This window comes from Monomorium pharaonis, chromosome 8 (genome assembly GCF_013373865.1).
Source record: "Monomorium pharaonis isolate MP-MQ-018 chromosome 8, ASM1337386v2, whole genome shotgun sequence".
Taxonomy (NCBI): Eukaryota; Metazoa; Arthropoda; class Insecta; order Hymenoptera; family Formicidae; genus Monomorium; species Monomorium pharaonis.
The window spans coordinates 17,578,769-17,605,354 of NC_050474.1; the positions used below are offsets into that span (position 1 = coordinate 17,578,769).

General features: G+C 31.1%; 3 protein-coding genes across 16 annotated transcripts in view; 2 read left to right on the forward strand and 1 right to left on the reverse strand.

The window, feature by feature from the left end:
• The first annotated feature begins 482 nt into the window (after nucleotides 1-482).
• LOC105832706 lies at nucleotides 483-4,663 on the forward strand. 2 transcript variants are annotated; one of them, XM_036291418.1, is made up of 3 exons: nucleotides 483-1,830; nucleotides 1,969-2,501; nucleotides 2,616-4,663. In XM_036291418.1, exons 1-3 carry the CDS (start codon nucleotides 1,149-1,151, stop codon nucleotides 2,667-2,669), a joined length of 1,269 nt encoding a protein of 422 aa, XP_036147311.1. In that variant the 5' UTR covers nucleotides 483-1,148; the 3' UTR covers nucleotides 2,670-4,663. The 2 variants fall into 2 exon arrangements, with proteins under 2 accessions (XP_036147311.1, XP_012529347.2); XM_012673893.3 differs by having other exon boundaries at nucleotides 1,969-4,663.
• A 6,001-nt stretch (nucleotides 4,664-10,664) lies between these two features.
• On the forward strand, nucleotides 10,665-16,076 carry LOC105833514 (toll-like receptor 3). Of its 2 annotated transcripts, XR_004964299.1 has the most exons (3): nucleotides 10,665-10,832; nucleotides 11,634-14,417; nucleotides 15,071-16,076. XR_004964299.1 is itself a non-coding variant. In XM_012675306.2 (2 exons), exons 1-2 carry the CDS (start codon nucleotides 10,830-10,832, stop codon nucleotides 13,203-13,205), a joined length of 1,575 nt encoding a protein of 524 aa, XP_012530760.2. In that variant the 5' UTR covers nucleotides 10,665-10,829; the 3' UTR covers nucleotides 13,206-16,076. The 2 variants fall into 2 exon arrangements, 1 of the variants encoding a protein (XP_012530760.2); XM_012675306.2 differs by having other exon boundaries at nucleotides 11,634-16,076.
• The window catches only part of LOC105833865 (nesprin-1), a 138,787-nt gene continuing 127,527 nt past the window's right edge, over nucleotides 15,327-26,586 (reverse strand). For 10 of the 12 annotated variants that reach the window (XM_036290847.1, XM_012675921.3, XM_036290846.1 and 7 more), the window contains 7 exons: nucleotides 23,623-26,358; nucleotides 22,754-22,938; nucleotides 22,132-22,170; nucleotides 21,290-21,796; nucleotides 20,455-20,698; nucleotides 18,592-18,644; nucleotides 15,327-17,081 (listed from right to left, as the gene is read on the reverse strand). In XM_036290847.1, coding sequence (XP_036146740.1) covers nucleotides 16,862-17,081; nucleotides 18,592-18,644; nucleotides 20,455-20,698; nucleotides 21,290-21,796; nucleotides 22,132-22,170; nucleotides 22,754-22,938; nucleotides 23,623-26,358 — 3,984 coding nt within the window. In that variant the 3' untranslated portion in view covers nucleotides 15,327-16,861. The remainder of the gene's footprint in view (nucleotides 17,082-18,591; nucleotides 18,645-20,454; nucleotides 20,699-21,289; nucleotides 21,797-22,131; nucleotides 22,171-22,753; nucleotides 22,939-23,622; nucleotides 26,359-26,586) is intronic. The other 2 variants (XM_036290843.1, XM_036290849.1) reach the window with 2 other exon arrangements.

Below are 26,586 nucleotides of genomic sequence, written 5' to 3' on the forward strand. Positions count from 1 at the left end.
TTTAAAATAAATATTTATATCATTATCATCAAAGAATATAAAAAATATTTCAAGTTCATATAAATATTTTTCAGTACGTTTTAAAAATATATTCTATGTATTGTTTATAATAATTTTTGTATCATTTCTAAATGGCTTAAAAAAATAATTATATAATCTTTAAAAAATATTTTTTTGAAATAAATTTGTAAAATATTTATAAATATTTATGATAATATTTTGTGCTATCTGGGATATATCTTACAATATATAAATATTAATTGCAGAAGAGTTTTATTTTATAGTATACTTTTTATTTTCATTAATCTACTTTTACTAATGTGTGACATACATATTCTTGCAAAAAAAAACCGCCAAATGATAGATTTTTCTAAAGAAAAGAAAACGCAAGAGTTAACTTTACAGAAATATGTGTAAACATATGGTAGAAAATAATGTAAACATTTAGCAGTATAAAACATTATTTTTTAAATAATACAGGACATTTATTTAAGAATATATCATGACGCGACAATTTTGATTTTTAATATACTTACTTGGCTCATATCATTGACGATTGCTTTTCCTTAATTAATTTGCACATAGCGAGCCTGATTAATATTTATTTCATTAGATCTATTTAATCTATCAAATTGCTTTACGTTTATGAAAAAGGACAGAATAGCATGCTACATTGCAGAATTGCAAAAGTGATACATCATTCTTTATTGTTATGTGACGCATTAGAGAGAATTTACGACGCCTGCTTGTCAGAGTGTTTTGCTACCAGAAAGTCTCCAATATCAGGAGGCACGGTAGTGCCTCGCGCCAAGTGTACGCGCAGCGCGAGGCACCATCGCTCCCTCAATTACGCGAGACCTCGTTTGCGAGATTCCGCAGACTATCGGATCTCAATAACAGCTGAATCGATTAATTTTTTAATGGGCTTAATGGATAGCTTGGATCCGATTTGTATAACAAAAGTGTTTCTATTTTTCCGCTACGAGCGAGGATATCGCGATTTAAGGTTTTGCATACGGGAGTAAAATATTTTAAGATACATCGTTAATTTTTACCTACAAAATATTTAGTATTGCATGGAACTTTAATGTAATTAGTAGTCAAATTTGTTTCTAAAACGTCAATTAATTAGAAGACAGGAGACAAAAATGGTGGAGATCCGTGTGCCGGTATTCGACAATTCGCCGTCGATCGAGCGGATCTTACGTCCAATATCGTACACGTCTTGGTTCATGGGCAGTATTGCACATCCGCGAAAGTGTCCCAGGGTCGTAACGATAATCATACGTATCGTTCATCTGGCCGTGTGTTCAGTTAGCGTATTGTACAACGTGATTGAACACCTCAATTTCGTTAGACTCCAGATTGGCAATCATTTCTCGATCACATATTTTGTAAACAAGCTGATGTGCTACGTGTCGGCGTATTATTACATTTGTCACGGAATTAGGCAATATGACAAGTGGCCAAAGCTGATGGACAAGATAAAGGAGCTCGATCGAAAGATCAGGAGGGAAACACAAATTAATGACCAGCCAGTAAAGAGGGCAGAAGTAGCAGCGATACTCGCGACTTTCGTTTGCTGTCCCTTTTTGCTGATCACACACACCTTGTATTGCTTCGTATATTCACAGAACGTTTCAGCATCCAAGTTGCTGTTTTTCTACATGCTCGCCCAGTCGTTGATCAACAGCTTTGTCTTCGATATTGTTGTCTATGTGCTATATCATAGATTTCAAGCGATAAATAAATTAATTGGCCAATTGGACAAATCATCCACTGCGCCATGGATTGCATTCAAGATTAGACGCATCAGAGAATTGCACGCCGGTAAGTTTGCGAATGTTATTCTCCGTTTTTGAATTCGATATTGTAATCCTACGTGAGATGTCATTTAATATCATCTGTGGAGAAATTGTAACAATACCGAGACATAATCAGACACTTATCGTAAATTTTGTAATGCAGATGTTTGTGATCTCGTCGTCGTGGTAAACGACATTTACGGTCTTTATCTCCTTCTCTGCGCGACGAACTGTTTTATCACGGTCGTAACAACTCTGTTCAGAATCTATTTAGTTGTGAAGAAAACCTATGATAACCTGCAGTACTATTATATATCAATAAATATTGTAGCTTGGATTTTATGTACTACGCAATATGGTCTGATGTGCTGGATTTGTACGCTCGCGCGTCAAGAATCCGACAAGACTGGAATAATTATGTGTGCAGTTGCACTGAAATGCAAATCGGTGAACTATGACATACTACATGAAACAGGGATTCAATCGGGTTTAGAAATGCAATTTGAAGACTTGAACAATAAGCAAACATTTAATTGGAGTCATAGTCTGAGTTACGTCATCATAGAAAATCTAAGAAACCTAGATCGAGACTGTGTTAGAAGCGAAATCAAAGATTTTTCGATTCAACTGCAACATAGTCGAGTAGCATTTACAGCCTGCAATTTCTTCGAAATAAGCAACGCTGTCTTCTGTGGTGTAAGTACAAATTTCATTTACTTCTTTACAGTTTTTGTAAAGTTGGTATTTTTTTAATTGCAATATGTTATAAATAATCTTGAAGCAATTAAATGAAAGAAATTTATTTTTCAGTTTATTGGAATGATCATTACTTATTTAACAATCTCCATTCAATTCTCTGATTAATACGAAATCATGTATTCAGGATACGTTTATTAGTTTGTTGCATGTCACATGTATATTACATATACGTTCAAAAACAAAGTTTTCAAATTTTTGTTGTCTGTGTGATTTGATGCACTCTGACGCTCTTTAATTTCAATACCATAATTGCAATATTTAAAAAAGTAATTAAATATAAAAGTAAATAGATTAATAAAATTTACACAGAAACTTACATTTATCGGAAATATTTTGAGGTCAGCACCTAGTTTTCATTAAATTTTGCATTACGTATTAACGCTTTTTGAAACAGGGAAATATTTGATAATTAAAAAAAATAGATTTGATAAAATCTGTAAATAATAAATAGTTGTAAAGTTTTGTTATTAAAATTTTTGTAAGTATTTATGAGGTTGAAACAAAAAGAAAAGCAATAACATGAAAGGTGATAAATGCAAATCCGCTGCAATTATTAAATTTTATTTAGACATTTCGTCTTTCCTTTTAAGCTGTTTTCGATATGTGATTACAAGATTTTGTATATATGCTGATGAAAAAACTTTTTTTTTAATTGTCGTAAATATTATGAACATCTGACCACTTTTCCATAATATAAAGTGGTCAAATTATTTAAAAATTTATAAACATATTTTTAAGTTTTTAAAACAAATGTTTATATTTTAATTTGAAAAAATTTTACATATAATGCAACAAATGTATTACAGTTTTGATGAGAGGAAAAGAATGGAAAATTGTTATTAATTTGTATATACAGTCTATTAGTTGCATTCAACACAAAGTAATTTAAATTATTACATGATTGCAGTAATAAAATAAAATATTAATATATTAAAATAAGTTACGCAGTATACTTCTCCATTTAAGATTTAAAGTAAATTGTTTTTTTTTAATTAGGTCGTATATTCTGTAATGCTTTTTTCTTGTTTGTATTTACACGTTCCAAGCTTGATTAATTTATTGCAAATTATTTTATTAAATGCTTTTAATTTATTAAAGTTCTAATTCCAATTTAATATTACGGAACTTCAGAAATAATACGTCGTTCTCTCTTTGTAAAGTGCCAGAGAGAATTTACAACTTGCACGTTTGTCAGTGTTTTGCTTCTAGACCGCTTTACTATTTTTCTTTAAAATATTCTGTATTGCGAAGAACTTTGCGATATAATCACAGCCGCACTTGCTTGTGAAACATGTTACTTACAATTAGTAAAAAGAGACGAGAAGAAAATGGAAGCAAAGATTCATATACAAGTGGAAGATAACTTGCTTTCGATAGAGTACTTTTTGTGTCCAATATGTCTCCTGGTTTCTGGGGGTTGGAAATTCACGTTTATCTGGAAAGTGTCTTAAAGTTAACGATGAACATACGTACATCTACCTGGTCATGTGTCAGTTAGCATAGTGATAGAATTTTCTTTATGCTAGCGTCTTTTTTGCTTTTTCTAGTAATACATTCAAGTTTACATAAATCAAAGACAATATAGAGAGAAAATTTGAAAAATAAAAAAATAAACTTTTTCTTTAAAAAGTAAGCTAAATCTGTGAATTGTTGTTAACTATTAATAGATATTAAAACATTTGTATTATATTGTATTATATTTTTAACTATGTTGAAACAAAAAGAATAACAAAACCAATAGTATGAAATGTGGTAAATGTGAATCGATTGCCGAGTATAAAAGTATTGAGGTGTGTACAGTACTAGATAAATAGTTTATGATATCCTCTCCTCCTTATTATTTATATTACTAGAACAATACAGCGCGTGCTTCGCGCGCGCCTTTCAGAAGCCAAAAATTAATCGCTAGCATAATTCAAAAATATTTTTAAAATATTAATATATTCAGTTTGGTTCCTTTAATTCGTGAATATTAAATGCTTACTATGTAACATTTTGGAACAGCAACTAAACTATTTTAAAAAATGTATAAAAACAAATTTACAATAACTTTTAAATATCATTTATTTTAAATAACAATCATATTTTAATATTATGATATTATATTAATTATTAATAAATAAAGTATTTAATTTTAATAATTTTTAATTTGAAAATTTTATAAAATTTATTTTTTAATTCAAATTTTAATTTTTAACAAAATAGAAAATTACTTATTTACAATTACTTATAATTATACATAATTATATTTAATTACATATGATCATATATGAGTAAAAAATTTTTTATATCCAAGCATGTATAAATCTATAGGATTATATTAAAATTATAAAAATTATATAAAATTAATTAAAAATATACCATATAAAATTTTGTATGGACATTTTTGATACATAATACTATAGATTTGTATATACTTTTACATAAAAAAGTTTCTAATCGGACTATTATATTATTACCTGATATATCTATTACTTCTTTCTAACACTCTTCCTTTTCTTCTTTCTTACACACTCTCTCTCTCTCTCTCTCTCTCTCTCTCTCTCTCTCTCTCTCTCTCTCTCTCTCTCTCTCTCTCTGTTATCTATTCTTCGTCTTCATTACTTTTAAAAGAATCTTGTTTCTCTCTCTTTTATTTTACTTTATTTTACTCTTTGTCGTAGTTTCTCTTAACATATTTCTAATTTTCTCTCTCTTTCGTCTTGTATTTTTTCTCCTTTCTCTATCTCTCTTCTCCCTGTTTAGGATCATGTACGTATATACAGTCGGACCTCTCATTTAGCATAGCCATGGGACCAAATATGATAAATGAGAGGTTCGTGTTAGCGCCGCCCAAAATAGGGCCGTACTTTTTACTTTTAAATAATACATAAAGTATATTTTATAATAATATCTTTAAAATTTTATAATCTTTTAGAAAAAAAGAAGAAAAGGAAATAGATTGATAGATATAGAGATAGAAAGAGAGAAAGAGAGAGAGAGAGAGTTTCGACTTTTGTAGAAAAAAGAAACAGAAAAAGAAACAGGAGGAGAAACAGCGACTTTTATAGAAAGAAGGAACGGAGAGAGAGAGAGAGAGAGAAAGAAGAAAATAACATTGTGTAATGTTTATATATGAGTATATGTATATACATATATAAACATATACATATATACATATATAAATATATTTATATAAATGTATATACATGTATAAATATACATTGTATAAACATATATACATTAAGCATGTATGTGTACATAGATATATAAACATATAAATGTATTTTATTAATCTCTCTCTTCCTCTTTTCTTTAAGTAATACTAATAAGTAATACTTTCCGCTTTTTGTTTTTATTTAATATTAATTTTAATTAAGAATGTTTAAATATTAAGAAAATTTAATATTAATTAATTAATATTATTAATTTTAAAGCTAAAGAGTTGCAGAATAGTCAAATGTGAAAGAGAGGGAGAGAGAGAGAGAGAGAGAGAGAGAGAGAGAGAGAGAGAGAGAGAGAGAGAGAGCCCTGATAGCACAAAGAGTTTCAGTTATTTTGCAAAGACGTTCAATGTTTTAATTGTGTATCATCACATTTGTAATATTTCTGAGACTACCTTTTTTGTAAACATTACATTTGCAACATTTCTGCAATCATCTTGATTGAAACTTTACATTTGAAATGTACATACCTGCAACGTAGTATTTTGTAATATTACAAATACAAAATTTCTGAAACCTTTTATATGATATGTTTAGCGCACATTCTCGGCAACGCGGATACTGCGCCAAAGAGCATTATGCAAGTTACGTCTTATGTCATGGCATCCTCATGTGCATATGGGTTATAGGTGTGTTTATGGTCAATAAATATATAATTATATATAATTTATTTATGGTAAATAATAAATAAAGATTTGTACAAGTAATATTTTGTAATTATTTATAAATATTTCATAAATATTTTTATAATATTTATGATAATATGATCTGTCAAATCTAAGACCACAAAAATATTTATAAAATATTTGGATAAATATTTGTAAAATATTCAAATAAATATTATAAATATTTTATAAATATTTTATAAATATTGTGTGCTGTCTGGAATATAATTTAGTTTTATCAAAAGAACAGAACAAAAACATTTTTATAAGTTATTTTACATGTTATTTCACATATGTAAAAATCAGTAAAAAACTGTACATTTATATTTATACATACATATTTATATTTATTTATAAATATTATTTAACTATACGTTTCATGTTTCTGACATCTATTGAACTGATCTATAACAAATATGTATACATGATCATTAAGTGTGGATCATCGCGAAGTGCTGGGTTGCGTACGATCTTTAAAGTCAAAAAATGTCCACGGCGGTTCAGAAGTTGGATGGGTGACCGCAAAGTTAGGCAATGCCAGATGTGACTATGGTGACTATTTTTTTTTTTACATTATAATTATGTTATTTCAATATTTTTCACAATGAAAGTGCTGCATTATATAGGACATGTACCCAAAATATTTTCTAAAACGTCAAAATAACGGCGACTTTTACTACCTGGGATAGTCATATTCCCGTAATATTTCAGAAACGTTCTTGCGGACCAAAGCGGACATTTTGACATTGCTGCAACCTTATAGAAACATTGCAGAGACATAACGTAACGTAACTGTAATAGTTTCAACATTTCAATGTAATTATGTCTCTGCAACATTGCAGAAACTTTTCTATGCTGTTAGGCCTTCCGTTGAGCAATCTCTGAGTGAGTAATTGAAGATCCCACGAATAGTCTTGAGCACAAAACTACGTTGAAACGATTCGCGACGATCGCACGAAATACAACGTGAATTGCCGCCATAGAAGTATGGCGCTGCGTACATACTAGCGCGCATGTCGCGGCGCTCCGTAATCTACGCGGATGATGATCGATAGCTACTGCCATCTGACGCGACAGCGTAAGCTCAATATTCACTGAATCCCGAACAGGATGATAAGATCAAAAACTATTATACATGTAACATCTGGTACATTCAATTTTATCGAAAATATATATTATTTTATTATTCTATATTATTTAAAAACGCAAATTTCCGTATGCTTTTGATGACTTGCTTCTGCTACTTTCAAAGTTTTTAAATGTGCGAAATGCTTGACGAGACCGACGCGGATTTTTCGGGAGAATGTTTTCATCTCTTTTGTTTAACTTAAATGTCGAAACTCTACTTGCATTGTTTTTGACAGGGAGACATCGTGTTATGTTTTCCCTGCTTGATTCTCTGCATCTCCCTTTGTACGACGACAGTGTTCTACACGTTTCAGACACTCGGAAAGCCGATCGAAAAAATTGATTATCTAACATTTTAAATATTAAGTCAAAAATTTCTCTAGGCAACATTCCGATAATGTCCAATTTCTTCTCTGTTACAAAAACATTAAAACATGCAATAATTGAATAATTCTTTTAAACGCCTCCGTCGCTTACGATGTACTCCGTGAGACTGCTTAAGGGGTTACACCAACCTAGACGGTCGAAAAACAGGCCTAACTTGGATATTTTATTCCTCCTAAACGGGTAGTAGAAATTTAATAAAATTTTGTGTGATTATTGACTTATATCGACAATATAAAAAAAATTTTTTTATTAAACAATGGCGACGGAAAGCAGAAATATGGCCGCCGACACACATTGAGGTTTGGAAAAACGCATTTTGTGGTGACCACTGCCCCGTACCGTCTAAACGATCCATTTGAAACAAAAAAACAAAATGGTGTTTTTAAGCTAACAGTAGTGGTTTGTCGGTGACAATCACCGATTGTCGATTTTATTGTTTGTTACAAAATGGCGATGAGTTAAAGTTAAAATTTAAAAATAACGGAAAATTTTCGGCCTTTTCATTTTTTTTAATTTTTAATAAAGATCGAAGAAGAAACTATGCAAACGTTTTCAATTTTGTAAAACAAATATGTCATTTCAAAGAGAGAGCGAGAGAGAGAGAGAAAAAGAGAGAGAGACATATTTGTAGATGTAGAATATTAGAACCAATATTTAATATTTTATTGAATGTTATAAAAAATAGTAATGTAAAAATTTATAGATTACATTTTTTATTATAAATTACGTAGTATAAGTAAATATTTAATTTGTATTATAATTTACAATTTAATTATACGAAGATTACATTGAAAAAGAGATGCAGCTTTTCTATATAAAATACACGCATTTAAAATTTTTTAATCATTTTTTCTCATCCGTGATTACGGGTGTTTCATACATTGTAAAACATTGTGTCGCTAATCTTCTTTTAAAATTATTATTTACGACAGTAACCACGAACTGTAAGAAGAAATTTCAAAAAATTACACCGTATGAGTGGTATAAATACTATCGTAATTTCATTAAAAACATAAAGAAAATTTCCATAATTTCTCCTTAGTCCGCGTTTACTACTTACCATAATAATTTTTACTATAAAGTTTTCTCTGTATTATAGGTCTATCACAGAAATTAATTTTAATAAAAATATAAATTTCTTAGTTATTTAATTTTTAATTAAAAATATAAAAATAAAACAAAAATTTTATTTGATTGTTATTTTGATTTTAATCGATAAAATTTTGTAATGTTTTTTGAAGAAGTATAAATTTTTTTTTTTGAGCACATAAGTTTTTTTTTTTAATTTATAATGACAATTTACGACGTTTAAGACTATCATCAAAAAATATATCTTTTATTAAAAATAATCGTTATTTATTTAAAAGAAATCAATTTAGTAATTGCTTCTTAAAACATTAAAATTGATATTTTTTGGTACACATGTATGTACACGTACACACATATTTTTTGTCATTAGAAAATATTATTTTTATTTAAAAAAAAAGCAAGAAATTATTATAACTTAAAGGAAGAATTCAGTGTTACGCGTCACTCGTGCGTAGCCATTGCCGCTTGTTGTAACAATTCGCCCCGCGCGCCTAGCATTCTCAAGACTCAAGCGCTGGGAGGGGGCGGCCGAGCGCTCGGCGCGCTTGCATTTACCGATAGGTTGGGCTAATACAGCAAATTTTACAAGACAATAACTCGTTAACTATTGCAAAAATGAAAAAACAGTAAAGGACTTTTCTGTTTAGTTTAATATCCTCTACCTGCTCATAAACATTCCATAAAGTTTTACTGAACACCCTGTATATATATATATATATATATATATATATATATACATATATGCATGTGTGTATATTTTTTATGTAATAATACGAAAAGTATGCCTTTTTTATTGAGTAATTTATATTGTATATATTTTCATAATTAATTTTACATCTCTTTCTATATTACTTATTACATCTCTTGTAATTATAATTTTAAAGACTGTCGAGAAAGTTAAAGTGATAAAGTCTGCGACTAACAAGAATAATGAAAAAAAAAATAGAGAAAGAAGAAATAATAGAAAACCCAGAAAGGACGAAATTAATAATAGGAGAAGACTTCAACGTAAAAATTGGCTTCAGGGACAAGTTATGTAAAGAAGGAAAAACAGATAAAGAGCAAAGAATCTCAAAAGACAATACAATTAATAAAGAAGAAAATATTTTCTTGGAAATGGTAGAACAAAAAGAATGGAACATTCTTAATTCTAAACGCATAAAAAATTATCGGAGGCCGTTGAAACGGAATTTCTTTTGTAAGTTATTTGTTTCTCTGACGAAGGGAAATCGTGGAGTCTATCGGACGTAACATGGACATCCTATATTTATTATCGCGTTTCCGGCCTCTAAATCTAAACTGACAATGAAATTATCAATTTTATTTTCTGAGAAGAAAATACACTATCGTATAAAAGTATTTGTTTACTTTACCTTTTTTAGATAAACAATGGAAAAAAAATAAATTTTTATCTTTTATTTTTTTTTAAATATTGAGTTCAATGATCTTGATGATTAAAAACATATTCTACATATATTTATAAAGAGAATATAGTAAAATTTGAACGGAATTAGGCATTTAAAAAATACAAAACTTAGAGTGACTTAATACTTTTGACAAGTAGTGTACATTTCACTATGTGCTCACAACACTTTTAGAATTATTTCCTGTTTAATATTTGATAAACAACAAGGATGAGATTGTTTCAAAAGTGTTGCTAGCGTCAAGTGGAACACATCTATCACAGTATAACTGTTTATTGCAGTGTTCAAGATACATTCTTTACGGAAAGTACACTAGAAACGACTTAAAAATTTCATCTTTTAAAGAAAGTATTCTAAAGTATTTCTAAAATGGTAAGCAATATTTTCATATAATTACATATAGTTATAATTTGTTTTATAATTATTAAATATAAAAAGAATAGTGAAAGATAAACTAATAAAGTAATAAATCGTATAACAATTATAATTATATAAAAATTAGATTTTTAAAAAGTATATCATAATTATTATATAGAGGATATTACAACAATATTTGTATTATTTTAAGAAAAAGGAAATAAAATTCAAATTATTTGTCATGTATATAGGCGCGTGTATTAGAATCCTTTTTGTATTTTTTGTCTTTTCTTTTAGACTTTTAGATAATTCAATAATAATAATAATTTAATTATAAATATTTAGTCAATATAGAATATGTTTGCATAATATTAAATAAATTTTAATGTTTTAAAATTTTTTCAATTTTTATAAAAATAATTTTATATTATATCGTATTTTGTACAAAATATATTTTCTTGTCATTCTATTAAAAAATTTTTAATTCTCTTTATTTTACAAAATACACAATAATTTTATTTATATCTTTTACCATTATAATTATAATTACAATTGTCAATTGTTTATTTAGTTCATATCTATTTTTTACTAAGTATTAATTGGTAAATTTAATTTTCTGTAATTGTTACATTTAAAATTAGAAACCATTTTTGGGAGTCTGAAATGCACACAGTATAAAACAAAGACCACTAATCAGATTGTTATTAAATAAAATTAGAATAAATTTATCTGATGATATCCGTTTTACACTGTGCGCATGTTTGAAATTTTACTCCATTACAATTTTAAAACAGACGTTCTTTATTATTTTTACAGAGATTGGCTATTGTAGAGTTTGTTTTTACAATTCTCATTTATTGGACCACACTTTCAATAGGCGATATTCATTTGACTATGAAAAACTACGTGGACAAATCAATTCAATTTCAGTGTAAAGATGACATTTCTTTAAACTTCTCCAACACAGTGATTTCTTATATTAACCAGGATTTCATCAGTAATCCAATAATCACTTGCCTCAATCTTATAGGCAGTAATATTGAGGATATTGAAAAAGGCGCTTTTAATAAGCTTCCCAATTTAACTCATTTGTTTCTTTCTAATAATAATCTCGACGGAAATAAACTCTTTAATTTTGGAACACACAATAAGTTACAAGTTCTTATTATGAATAAAGTAATAAAACCAGAAACGTATAGTCGTTGCACATGTATACAGCCCTTTTGTGAAATGTACGACATGCATGAATCTAACATAACAGTAACAGTTCAGGTTGTTGACGAATATCCCAATTTAGAAATTTTGTCTCTTCATGCAAATTGTTTAGAAAATTTACAATCTTTTCCATTAATGGAAGAAACAACCTCATATTATTCGTTAAAACCGTTACATTATCGTAATTTTGAGTTAAAAAATAATAAAATAACTTCGAAAGTTACGCAAGTTGTATTTCCCAAGTTAAAGATCCTGGATCTCTCCGAAAACAGGATAAATAGGACAAATTTTATAAATTTGTTGTCAAATAGCTTATACTTTCTTGATCTTCACGATAATTTGGTTAACTCTTTGAGTTTAAATAAAAAAGGAAACAATTTGTTTGCACTTAATTTAGATAACAATAATTTTAAATACATTAGTTATCAGAATAACAAAAAAAACCCAAGTCTATCGATGGCTGGTTTAAAGAATTTGCATTATCTTTCTGTTTTTAACAACAGGATTAACGTTATTGCGTCAGATGCTTTTCAAGACAACGACAAATTATTCTACTTAAACTTATCTTCAAATAATATAAATTATATATATCCGGACACATTTGCAAATTTGCAATACTTAAAAACGCTCGATCTGAGTATTAACAAACTCAACAATGTTATACGTATCTCAAAGGAAATAGAAATCAACACCTTGTATATTAATTACAATAACATAACAAAATTATTCTCATATTCCTTCGTGCAAATGCCAAAATTGACGAAATTGTTATTAGGACAAAATAAAATTGATGAGATTGATGTTAATGCATTTGATCTTCTTTTTAACCTAGAAGAGTTAGATCTTTCGGCAAATATGTTACGTTTTCTGCCTCAAAACTGGACAGATTCTCTTGTGTCAATAAAATATTTGGACTTAAGTGATAATCAATTCATGTCACTGAAGGATTTATCGTTGTCGAATACATCACCATTGATAGAAATATATTTTATAAGGAATTCATTAAAATATTTAAATGTTGCATATTTTATTGAGAATTTACCGCAAAATCTTACTATTAACTTGACAAACCGCTCAAATTTTACAAAATGGATATGGCCCACTTGGGGAAACAATTATTATAAAAATATTCTAAATCAAGAAAACTATGATGAATACTTGGACGAATCTTAAGATGTCTTCAAGATGTCTCGAAGACATTTCTAAAAGATATCTAAAAGAAATCTAAGAAGATTTTGTTAAAGATATGTTTATAGAATTTTTAAAAGATATCTAAAAGACATATATCTTAAAAGATGTCTTTAAAATTTTCGAACTAGACATGCCAAAGATATCTAAATAAAAAATCTATATAAGATATTATACTTAATATATTATACTTAAATATTATATGTATATTATATATACTCCTACATAAAATGTTTTATTTAAAAATAGTGTTTCGCATTCATAAGATTTTATTGTAAAGTCTGCTTTGCAAAAATCTCGGATTGAATTGTAACCAATATTTTTCAATGCGATATTAAGAACAAAAATTTTGTATGCCTTTGAATCCGATAACAATTAGCAGAAGTAAATCTTTTTTAATGCAAAGATTCGTATTTATTTGAATGCGTCGTGATTGAATGTGAAGAATTCAGAAGACATTTAGAAGATATTTAATTGAATATTTTTTTTAATACTTCAGAATTCTTCTGAATTCTGCTTTTTGATAAATGTCCATATTTTTTAATTTGTTTCAATCCGATGTTTTATGCAGAGTCTACATATAATAACATGCAATATTGTTTACTCAAATATTAAATATATGCTCTATAACATGTAATAAATGTAATAATGTATATGATCTATATAATAACATATGTAATATTATAAATATGTTACAATAATATATATATATATTATATAAATATATTTAACAATATTAATATTTCTTTAATAAGTACTTTAGGTACCTTATTATAGAGATATATAAAATAAGCTACCTTAGATCTCTATTTATACAAATAATATTTTCAGAAAATCCCTGTAATGTTGTATTAATGTTAATATCACATTACTGCAATGATAAAAGGTTGCTGTAATGTTATATTTTTTCGGCTTAAATTTTCTTTAAATTTATTTAATTTATACAAATACATATTGCAAATAATATCTATTTTAACTAAAATTCTGCATTAGTACAGCTATCCTATCCTATCCTATCTTCTCCTTTTTTAAAATAGCCATGTAACCCTAAAGTTGCCGCTTTATTCCGATCGTGATTGGCTGTCTCGCTTGACTCGCTTCGTGTGCGAGAGTCGGGGTTTGACTGTTTAGTCAAGAGTAGCTGTCATTGCGATTGAATTTTGACAACTGTCAAATTTGGTGAAAAGAGGCAATCAAGTAAGTTGTAATTTATATAATCCAATTATGATATTTAACTATTTCTTAAGAATTTATATACACATATATGTGTGTGTGTGTGTGTATGTGTGTAAATTCTAGGATTATATATTTGTAATCGAAAAATAGACAAGAAAAAGACGGAAATAAATTGATAAATAAAGAGTGAAAGAGAGAGAGAGAGAGAGAGAGAGAGAGAGAGAGAGAGAGAGAGAGTCTTTTTAAATCAACGTCTTTAAATGTCTGTAACTTTCTCTTTACTTGGCGTAATTTTAAAATTTATTTTTAAATTTTACAGGAAAAAATACGAAGGAAAACATAAGAAATTCGCGTTCACTGTGCGGTTTCTAAATCGCCTAAAATTCATATCCTCTTTTCAAGTTTATGACTATTAGATTTTCATCACTAATTCGATTCGAGCACAAAAGCTTCCAATTGTATTACGTACTGAATATTGTCATTTAGTTCCAAATTTGTGTGTATTCGTAATGAAGTATTTCATACAGTACAGAACATTTCAATAATGTGTGTGTGTGTGTGTGCGTGCGTGCGTGCGTGCGTGCGTGTGTGTGTGTGTGTGTGTGTGTGTGTGTTCGATAGTCCCATTGATGTGACGATAAAACTCAAACTCCGAATGTTTGCTTCTGTTGCAGCTACGACTTACCTGAACTGGCGATGAAAACGGCAAGATAATTTGTAGAAATTCAAGATTCATCGTAATAGAATTAAGAAGATGAACAATATCCACAATTGCTGAAAGTAATCACCATAATTGTCCAGAAAATAGTCTGTTAAATAATCAGATGGTCATATTTAAGTTGAAATCAGATAAGGATTGACGAATAAGACGATGAAGGAATGTTTAATGTTTAGAATGAAGGAAAATTAAGAAAAAATACACAATTAATGTGTGATATAGACAGTGTATTTCGATTTTGCCGAAGTAACCGGAATTATCTGAACAAAGGCTCGCTTTAAATTTTATGAGCTTCGGAGGAAATGCGTTACGGAATTTCAGGAAGTCAAAACTATGGTGTCATCATCGACTGATGTACAAGACAAACGATAGATCAGGTTATGACACGTATGCCGGTAAGACAATGTTTGCAATCGAAAACAAGGAAGAAATAATAGAGAAGTTTCTCCAAACAACATGTATAAATATGAAACAATCTCTCAAATCCCTAACGGTAAAAAAATAGTTTGTTAACGGCATGTATAATCAAATACGCGCGGATCAATTTTTTTGTTCCGCGATATTTATCTTTTTTATCGTTTACTTTAATTTTATTGTTTGTAATAATTTTATTATTTTGTTAGCTATATATGTATATATATATATATATTTTTTTTTTAATAAACCTGTTGAATTTGGGCAAATTTTTAATTTTCGCTCCAAGAACGCTCCAAACTTCAACTACAAATATATGTATATGTATGTAGAGAGATACATATGTATACATATAATAGATATATATCCCTGCAAATGAAAGGCAACTTTCTTAGGGCGTCTATGTATACGCCTTTCGCAATTGAAGGATTAATATACAAGGTCAGTACGTGCATTCGAACATTTCGAATCAGTCAACTTTTTTACAACAAATACATTATCAAGATATTATTCACTATGATATTAACAAGGGAAGGTCTCCCCAACTCGGAGATTTAAAACATTATAAAACTTTGATGACAATACACAAAGCATATCCTGATACGTAACGATTTCTTTTACGTAAATCAATCTGTAAAAATTGACTTATTTTTCTTTTATTGTATCAAACATTTACGTTTTGATGAGTTTTCTAATTAATAATCTCATTAAAAGAAATAAACACTCTCTGTAAAGTTTTCCATCTCGTTTTGTTGGTGAATAATAAAACAAAAACTTTTAGAGATTGATTTCACCTCTTCGTACTAAATTCGGACAGCAAAATAATATTATATATCAGGATATTTTTTATATATTGTTGAAGTTTTATAATTTTTTAAATTTTTGAGTTGGGGATCCTCCCTTACGAGACACTTGATCGTGTGCACACTTCGCGCGGAAGGGAGCATGATATTGCACGCGCTGGGGATAGCGAAATATACAATTATATATATTAATATAATAAATTAAAGAATGTGTTCTCGTCGGCTACATATTCTCAGTCACCGCTTGGTCCGTTACATTACTTACGTACAAATTCATTGTGTGTAAAATTACAATATATGCATATTATATAAAGATTTCTGCGATACGCGCGTACTGCGGCCTGCAGTCGATGCGAAACGTTGACGAGGTGAACTCGGGGCAGTTACAATTTCATATGCTTTCAATGCTAATCGCGCGGGGCAAAGGTGAAGAAATTTTATTTTTTACATTGGCTCGCCAACGTCTCGTGTGTATCAACTCGGATTAGTGAAGACACGCGACGAAACGAGGACATCGCCGTTCGTCATTGTTACACCGGTGGTGGTCCATTCGGATAGAAGGCTATCGGCGTGAAGCTCCTCGCGAGGTTATTAGAAAGCATGCAGCTGTAGTCTTCTTCTGCAGATGGTACCAGTGATGCGACGCCAAGTAGTAACAGCATCAGCGCTTGGATTGGAAGAGAGACTCGTAGAACTCGTCCTAGGAAGCGATAACTACGTGCCAATACCGTTCGGTCTCCTTCGTCACCACTGCAACAGATTTTCAGTAATGGAAATATTAAATAAAATTGTCTCATTGAAGTGAAATTAACATTTTTTTTACAGACAAACTTTATTTTCTACTTTATTTATTACATGGCGCAAGAAAAAGATTAATATCAAATGAACAATCATTGTCTCCTCAATCAGACACAAATTTTTTTTTAATTCTTCTTAATATTTATTTTTTATTATGCATTGTATAATTTATTTATAAAAATATTACTTATTAAATGTTTATTAAATATTTGTTTTAGATTAATTACTTATTTAAAATAATATTTAAAGAATAATATTTATTTAACGTTTATTTAATATTTATTCGAGAAAAATAAAATATTTAATTTTAATTAAAACATTCTTCCAAATTTAAATAAAGTATATTTATCGTGTATTTGAAACATATATAAATAGATACTAATAAATATTAATGAAAATTAAGCTAATAAAAAATATTTAATGTTTGAAAATCAGAGTTTTAAAAAGTTGTTTCACATTTGAAAAGTTGTTATAATATTTAGAAATATCTTGCGTTAGAAAATATTCTTTGATACGAATAGAAATAATCTTTTGCACAATTATACACGTATATAAATTGTATCAGTACAAATATCTTAACAAGTGCATTTTTCAAACATAATATATGTTTTTTAAAATTAAAAAACCTACAGTTTGAAATAATCATTATTTTAAATTTTACATAAAAACTAATCTGCAATATATTAGTTGCTTCTTTTTTTTGCCTTTTGCCTCTTTGCACATTATTTTATCAACAATCGCGGTCAATTATTTTTTATCTTTCGCAGTTTATTAATAATTTTTACCTTGTCAATTTTGATAAATCAATGCACGACAAGGCAATAAAATACAATAACCAAAAAGCAAAAGATACATTTTCAATTAGCTTTAAACGGTTTTTTTAACATTCATCAAATGTTTAATGAAAAATATTTCTTTAAACATTAAAATAAACATTTTTTAATGAAAAAAGGAACTTAATCTATTATTTTTAATGTATTTAAACATTTTTAAGAAAATGTTTTTAAATATTTTTCAAATATCGAAAAATTTTTTTCTAATATTAAAATAAAAAACATTTTAAAAGTTTTTTAAACATTAAAATAACATTTTAGAAATGCTTTTTTATATTCCTGTAATATTTAAAAAAATAAATTGCGACTGTGTGCTTGTGTATGTATGTATGAGAAAAAAATGTAACAAATAAGATATGACAATATCTTCAAATCAAAAATTAAAATGTTTTTTAATTATTATTATCAAAACGATCATATACATTTTACTCTTTATATATCTGTTACTATTACTATACTGAAATAAAAATATATATTTTTATATATGAGACAATAATTGATTTAATATTAATTTTTTCTGTATATAATTATCAAGTTTGCATGTGTAACATTTTGATAAATATAGTTCTATCATAAAGCTAATTGACAAATATTATCACGAAGAGAAAGAGAAAAAAGAAATAACGTACTCTGTGCCGGTGGCGTGAGGCTGATCAGTCCCAGAGGCAGCTTCGTCGAGCAGCTACAGTTTAACAAAAAACAGAAAACACAAACAATAAGATACTGTGCAAGTGATTACTACAAATAACTTATGCATGGAAGTGCCATCATCGCGACGATTTTTCATCGTTGGATTGGCGCTTGTCGCCCTCTGAAAAATTGATGTGACTTTACTAATTTGTGCAATAATCTACAATAAATGCTACACACAGTAATATAATATACAAATAAAAGCAAAGATTGTTTCTCTTATATCGAATAAGGTATATGTGATAAAATCCACTTCATTAATTTTATTTTTTAAAGCTATGTTTAATAAAATTTTTGAAAATTATTTAATAAAAAAGATAAAATAGTCAAAAAGAATAAAATTAATTAAGTGGATAACTAGGTCTTTTCAAACCAAGTATTTTAATATAGTAAAGATGAATCATGAATTCTATAAATTGTATAAAATATAAATATTCCGAGTCAGCATTTAAAGCAGATTTTTATTGAACTATTTAAAGCTTTCAATATATCAGAATATTGATCTATAATGTTTTTTCCCGGTAGAAAAAATTAAATCAAATTTTTATAAAATCTTGATGAACTTGATGTTTTATTAAATTTGATGAAATTTTAAAAAATATGCAATAAAATTTTAATTAAATTTTTCGTTAAAAAAATTATTTTCTACGTTTAAAGGACAACAGATAACATTTTAATAAAAATTCAATAAAAATGTAATCAAATTTTAAAGAAAAATTATACCATTTAATTACAAACAATTCTTAAAAGATATATAAGATGACTGAAAAGTTACGCTACTCCACTTCACTTTTTTAGCACATTTACTACCATAGATTGTCATAGATAATTTTATTTTTGTCCTGTGTATTACAAATAATCTCAGCCGTTTAAGTCTTATTATTACTGGAAATAATGTTACATTTTTAATTAAAAGGGTTAAGAAATAACACGTTACTTGTAACACCGTTACAGTTATTTTTTGATAATGAATTGGTAAAGGCGTTACTTTTTTTCTCTGTAGTAACAGTAACGGTAATGTAGTTACATTTAAGTAACGATAATGAATTTAACAGTTATATATTTTAAATTTCATATTTATGAATTATATCATAATTTTTATAATTTAGTCTTCATCAACTATTTACTTTTTGAATATGGTAAAACTATTTAAAAATTCGTGACGCTTAGAAAACATTCAAAATTGAGCAAGAACATGATATGTTTATTAAAAAATTCGGATGATGTATGAAGCAAAATGCATCCATGATTTTTTCTTTGAGGAAGAGAAAAAGTAGAAATATGTTTTATGTGTGTACGGAAGATTTAAGCAATTAAGTGCGAAGAGAGAAGAAATTTGGATAAATTACATAAAGTTGGATGAAAGAATTATTATAAAAATGCATTCACTGAAATGGAAGACATATTTGGAGAGAAAAGTTAAAGAGACAAATAGAGAGGCTGTTTTTGTATGTTTAATTTTACCTAAACTATTAATTTACAATGCTATTAAACGAATGAACCGATTTAACTGCTCATTGGTAGCGAATGTGTTAAGCTGAAGAAACTTTTTAACTAATAATTTATTGGCACAAGCCATTTTGTAAGATTGATCTATTTCGTAAAATTTGGGATGTTTTATGTCGAGGTCTTCATGTGTGTACATCGACTACATCTGGTGTCACACTATTACAAAATCTACTTATACTTATACGAGCTTGACAATAATAATAGGTAGATTAATAAATTCATACCACGGTGACTGCTTTGATTAGATAAAAAGTAAAGTTAAAGTAGAGTAGAGATAGTGGAGTATAACTTACATCATGTGAGAGAGATGCGAGAGATGTAGACGTAGCTGCGAGACCGATATCCCGCGGGTCCAGCCCGAGGGCAGCTCCCAATTTAAGAGCGTAGATTCCTGTGAGTCTCCTTAATGACTGCAACCTTAATCGCAGTTCTTGCAAACGCGTTCTGGTTTCCGTTTGTTCGTCCAAAAGATGATTAGTCGCCTCTTGTAACGATATTACTCGTGGCTCACAACGCTCCAGATCGCTTCGCAATTCCCTAAAATAAGTATAAAAGATATATATTTTAATAAGATTATATAATTTTTAAATAAATTTGGTTACGTTTTAATATACAAAGTTATTCTTCACATTAGTTCAAGACAAAATTTTATGTAATTAAAAGAGTTTACCTTAAAAAATACAGGATATCAAAGTTAAAGAAAAATTTTCTTCTCAAAAATAATTAATTTTATTAAAATAAAAAATAATAAAGAAACCCTTTTGTGTTGATTTATCAGAAAAGAATTTCAAATTTATAAAAATCAATAGCAAAGTTTTTTATTAAAAAAAACCTTGATTGAATAAAAAAATTATGTATGCGGTACCTAAAAATATCTTTATGTCCTTACAACATATACAAGGTTTCACTAAAATAACTCAATTTTCAATGTTCTTTTAAAAAGCAAATTTTTCTTCAATTATGATATCCTAAATCTTTGAAACTATATATCGTCTTAAACATACACAATCATATCAAGTTTTTATCTTGAATTAATGTGGGAAGGTAGCACTTCTTAAAATATTAAAAAATTACTTAAGAACTACTCTATTCATCGATCGCGACGAGAAAATTGTTAGGAATTTGTACCTAAATTTATTATATTTTGCTTCCATGATATTGGTGGATTCGGTCAGGTCAATCGGTTCACTCGCCCTGATGCTGATCTCGGTACGTTCGAGCCAACTTAACAGCTCTTCTATAATACGATAAAATTGGCGATTCGTCATAAGGGCGTGCTGCAGCTGATTTTGCCATTCCACGGCGGCTGTACAAATTTTTTCCCATCTACCATTTGCCACGGTCAATCGGTCGCGAAGCTCTTGCGCGCGTTCCGTGTCCTCGGTATGATCAGCCAGATGAGCGCCGACTATGTTCAAACTCGTCACAATGCTCCTGTGACTGTCGAGGTCCAGCAGAAACTCGCGATGATCCTGAATCACGTCCTCCAATTGTTCTATATCACTGGGCGGCGAGTGCTGCTCACTCTGCGTACCCTCGGCGTACTCCAACCATTTGTCCAAACGCCAGAGATCGTTGTCCAGTTGCGCCCAATTACGACGTGAGCATAATGGACAGGTCAATCTGCCGCTATCGCTATAAAGTCAAAATTATAATTGTGATTATGACATACTTAAAATGCAATTTAATTAATGTATACTTCAGGATTATGTGTGTTATTTGGCATATACTATGTAAATTTATTGTTTTTATTTGCTAAAAGATATTTGCTCTCTCTGCAAATATTAAAATTTGCTCAAGAGATTGCAATTTATTAATACATTTATGAAAATTTAAAAGATTTATTAGCTACACAATTTTTTGATTACATAATAAAACATTAAAACTTTTTTTACAGGGACATTGTTTGTTAGTAATAGTAAATTTATTTTAATGGATTGAATTTAATTGTTATAAAATTAGTTACTCACTGATCACATGGAAAAGCGTAAGCATCGGTGACAGGCGATCTGTATGGGATAATAGATAAGCGTTATTTTAATTGGCTTTGTTAAGCATTATTGTTAGAAATTATTGTATGGCAGTGTTGCGTGTTAGAAAGGTGAAGCTTAAACAACACAAAAGGAGAAGCATGATATTCTTATAAATAATATATTATACATTATATTTCACTAATTATTTATTTAATATTAATAGTGTGACAAATGGCCTGAACAAATAATCTGCATGTAAGATATTGTTAAAACTGATCATCACACAAGTATATGTAAAAGAATTTAAAAATGTAACCGTAATTTGCAGATACTGTTTTAAACTTTTAGAAAATATTATATAAGATATAAAAGGTAAAATGTATGATATATAATATAAAAATTATATTTAAAATTATATTTTTATATTCTTTTAGTTTAAATATTTATTTATAAATAACGTCATATAATATTAATTTTTTTGATACCAAAAGCTTAATGTACGCTCACATGATAAGTGTTAATTTAGAAAAGTTATTGTTACTGCAATTTTTTGCTTATTACAAAACTCGGAACGGCATTAAACATTTAAACGCTGAAGTGAGCGTGAAAGAAACTTTACCTGAGCTCTCTGATTTGCTGTTCACGTGCTCTTGCTAGTGCAATGAGTGTGTCGTATCGAGCTATTAATGTTGTTACCTCGCTACTTTTAGCAACTCCCAAACTCAATTTGCCGTCTTCCATGAGCAGATTATGTAGATGGCGTACCAATTCTATCGAGGACTGGCAACTTCCGATTAGTTTGGCCTGTAATATAGCCATGAAACTATAATAACGTAACGAAGAGCATACTTAACAAAAAAGAACTTACATAACGTTTCTAATTTACTCGATTTATTTGTTTTCATTATTCAAGCGCGATAGTTTCGCGATTCTTAATAATTTTCGCTTTCTATTCACTTTCTCAATCTTTTACTTTTTAAAATAGATCTTTACTTGATAAAAATACCTACATATTTGAAAAGATATGTAGACGTACAGACGTCCATTTAAATTTGATTAATCTAGATCTGTATATTATATATGCAAAATAAATATTTCAATAATCGAATGCTCTTATACTCAAACACATATTTGCATAAAAACTTATTATTGTTAATTTTAAGTTTCTGTATTTTGTAATAGTAAAATTTAATTGCAGTTTTTAAATACTTTAAGATAATTATATTATAAGAATATATATTAAATATTAAGAGATATGTGTTATTTTAAATATTATAAAAATTACGTTAAAAACTAAATTTGTTGCACAAATGTTCTTAAAATTTGAGAAATTATAAATTATATTTCATACTTCAGTTAAATATATAATTAGACCATTTTATGAATCCTTACAGAATTTAATCTATCTTTACATCGTTACATGTTCAGTTATTGGGACACTTATCTTATCGGGCAAAATATAGCAGAGGTATTTGACGAAAATCTTACGATAGTCTTAGCAGCCGCGTTGAGCCCAGGACCGGAAACAGGATCGGGTGTCACCGCCGCTTCCAGGGCGTTCAGGGCGTTGTTGCATTCGTTTAAGGCAGCTTCCAGTTCAATCAGATACGCGTCACACGAAGTCATCCTAACAAGTCTCGGTAAGGTGTCCACTTGAACCGCGGTGTCCTGTTCAAATTTCAAAGTCTCCACCTGCACTGCCTCGTCGACCTCCGATCTTTCCTGCGTCTCCAGTTCCGCCTTCAGCGCGGTCACCCGCGCCTTGATGTCCCTCCACAAGAGCTGGTATTCGTCCACCAGCTCCTGAATCGCGGCTACGTCATCCGGATTGCTCTCCTGCATGACTCGCAACGCCAGCTCGTCTGCCTTGCGCAACGTAACGTTTTGTGTATCGAGCTCCTCCTCGAGCTCGCTTAACTGTTGACGCCTTCGTCGCAATGACGATCTCTGCTCGGGCGTAGCGAGGTGCTGCATTTGCGTCAGGCGGACGTCCACCTGCGTTAGACCCATTACCGCGGCACCGTGCGTGGACACGAACTCACGATATGTCTTCTGTTCCCGTTGGATGCTCGAGATGATAGCGTTGATTCTCGTTTCGAGGGCCAACCATCTGTCGATAATCGCCCGCGTGTCGGCCGTGAGCGACCTAAAGTTATCGGGATCTAATCCAGACTTGGCCAGACGTCCAAATATCTGCTCAAGGATTTTCAGGGCTTTCTGATGCGCCTCGATGTCCCTGCCGATTGATTTAGCTCTTTCGGCTATCCTTCCCGATTCCTCTTTTGAAATCTCCGTAAGATCCTTCTCCAACTCCATCAAGGATTTCTCCGTCTTGGCCAGCCACGGTTCGTGCTCGCCTCTGATTTTGTCCAGCTCCTGTAGCAGCTTCCAGATCGTCATGATTTTCCGCTTGCGCTCGGTAGACTTAATGCACACAGCTTTCCAACGTTTCTCCACGCTCTCCATGCCGTTCCTTATCGCGTCCGTGGTGAACGAGGCTTTCCACGTATCGCAATCGTTTAACAGGATCTCACACAAGTTTAGCACCTCGCCGATATTGCCGCTTTCAGCCTCAATAGTAGTCTTGAGGTGGTCGTGATCTTCGAGCTTCTTATCGATGCTCCTTTGGGTCGGGGTCTCGATAATGATGACCTCCGATAACTGGCCCTCGATGCCCGTCAACCAAGTTCGTAAATCGGTTATCCTTTTCAGCAACGAGTTCATAGTTTGAATCAGATCGCCTAACTTGTTAGCTCTTGCTTTACCACCAGCCATTAGGCGATTCCACTTTTCGTTGACTTCGTCTAAGGACTGCTTGAGCTTTGCTTTCTCTGCCTCCTCGGCGACCTCTATCAGCTCTTGCCCGGTATTCTGTAACCATTCGAGTTCGCGTTGTTTCAAGCTCATCTCCGTCTGCAGTTCGCACTCAAGTCGCTTCATTGCCTCTTCAGGTTCGTCTAGCGCCATCGTGTCATGGTCCTGCGTTCTAGTCGCCGCGTCCTCCATCCACAACAATAATTTATTTAACCTATTCTCCCATCGACCGTGAAGAGCACAGCGTTCTCCGAGCCTATACGACAATAGGGCCAATTGATACTCGAGGTCGCCGTGTTGCTGGCTCAAAAGCGCGTCCTGTTGGTTTAATGTCTTCATGTCGCTCGGGCTCAGGCATTCCCTCAATTGTTCCGTGACAATACCAAGAGACTCCAGGCTGCGTTGCGCGTCAGCCAGACGAGTTCTCAGGTGTTCGAGCGAATCAAGTTGCTCCTTCGTTTTGGACAGACTCGTTGGTCCCGCGTGGAAGGCCGCGCTCAACGTCTGGCTGATTTCTTGGAAGGTCGTGACGATCGCTTGGGACTGGCCGACGTGCTCCTCATGCAACCCCCGCACTCGCTGAACAAAGTCCCTCCAAGTTTCCAAACCGGCTCGCATATTCGCTATCCGTTGTACATTCGCAGCGTGCTCCATGCGTATCGAGACGGCCAGCGCCTCGTCGCAATTGGTCAGCAAGTATTCCTGCTGCTCCTGAAGGGACTCCACTTGAGACTCGCCGACCGGCATCTTGTCCAGCAGCCCCTGAATCCTCTGTAGAATTTTGTCGAGCCGTCTCAGATGGATGAACTGCAGGTGCATGCGCTGCCGCTCCCTCTCGACCTCCTTCAACCACGTCAGCAGCTTCCCCTGGTCCAATCTGTATCTGTCCCAGGCCGATATCCGGTCACGCACCGTTGCGTGCCGCTCCAATATTCTCGCTAGGGTCTCATTGTGAAGATTTGTCAAGGCATTGAACTGTTCGGCGACCGATCGATCACGATCCTCCCCCTGTCGCACCGTCAGTATGAGCTTCTGCTGCTCGGGCAGGAGTTTCCGATGGACCTCGCAGAGATTCCGGTGCTCCGACAGACCGTTGTAATCGCCCGGCATACCGCTCGACAGAAAGTCTTGCACGTGCGTTAGATATTCCTCCCAGAGCTTCAGCGCGGCGATCACGTCCTGCGAGCGGACCAGCCGTGTCGACAGGCGGTGATACTGCTGGAAGGTCTCTTGGAACACGCGCTGCCATAGCTGGACTACCTCGACCACCGAGGGCTCTTGCACGGAAACGTCTAACGCGCGATCCTTGATCGACTGAAGCTGCGGCTCGGTTCGCGTTAACGCGAGCAGATGATTTCGCAGCACCGTCAGCTGTTCGTTAGACTCGCCCTGATCCACCGCCGTTAAACTCTGGAAAAAAAAAGAACAAAGAAAAAAACCTTCTGATTATTCGATCGATTTATTGGACGGGTTCTTTAAAGAAAAAAAAAATGGACAGGGATAATAAAAGGATTTACGAGTTAATTTGTAGCGCGTGTGAATTCTCGGTTCCGCGGATTCTCGCCGTAATCGCCTCGATCGATGCGCTAGTTAAAGTATCGTTCTTAGCTAAGCCTCGAAGGAAACACGATTCAACAG

Coding starts and splice junctions, on each gene's coding strand:
- LOC105832706 (XM_012673893.3), top strand. CDS start 1,149: ATGGTGGAGATCCGTGTGCCGGTATTCGACAATTCGCCGTCGATCGAG. Junction 1,831..1,968: donor CATCAGAGAATTGCACGCCG/GTAAGTTTGCGA, acceptor TTTGTAATGCAG/ATGTTTGTGATCTCGTCGTC.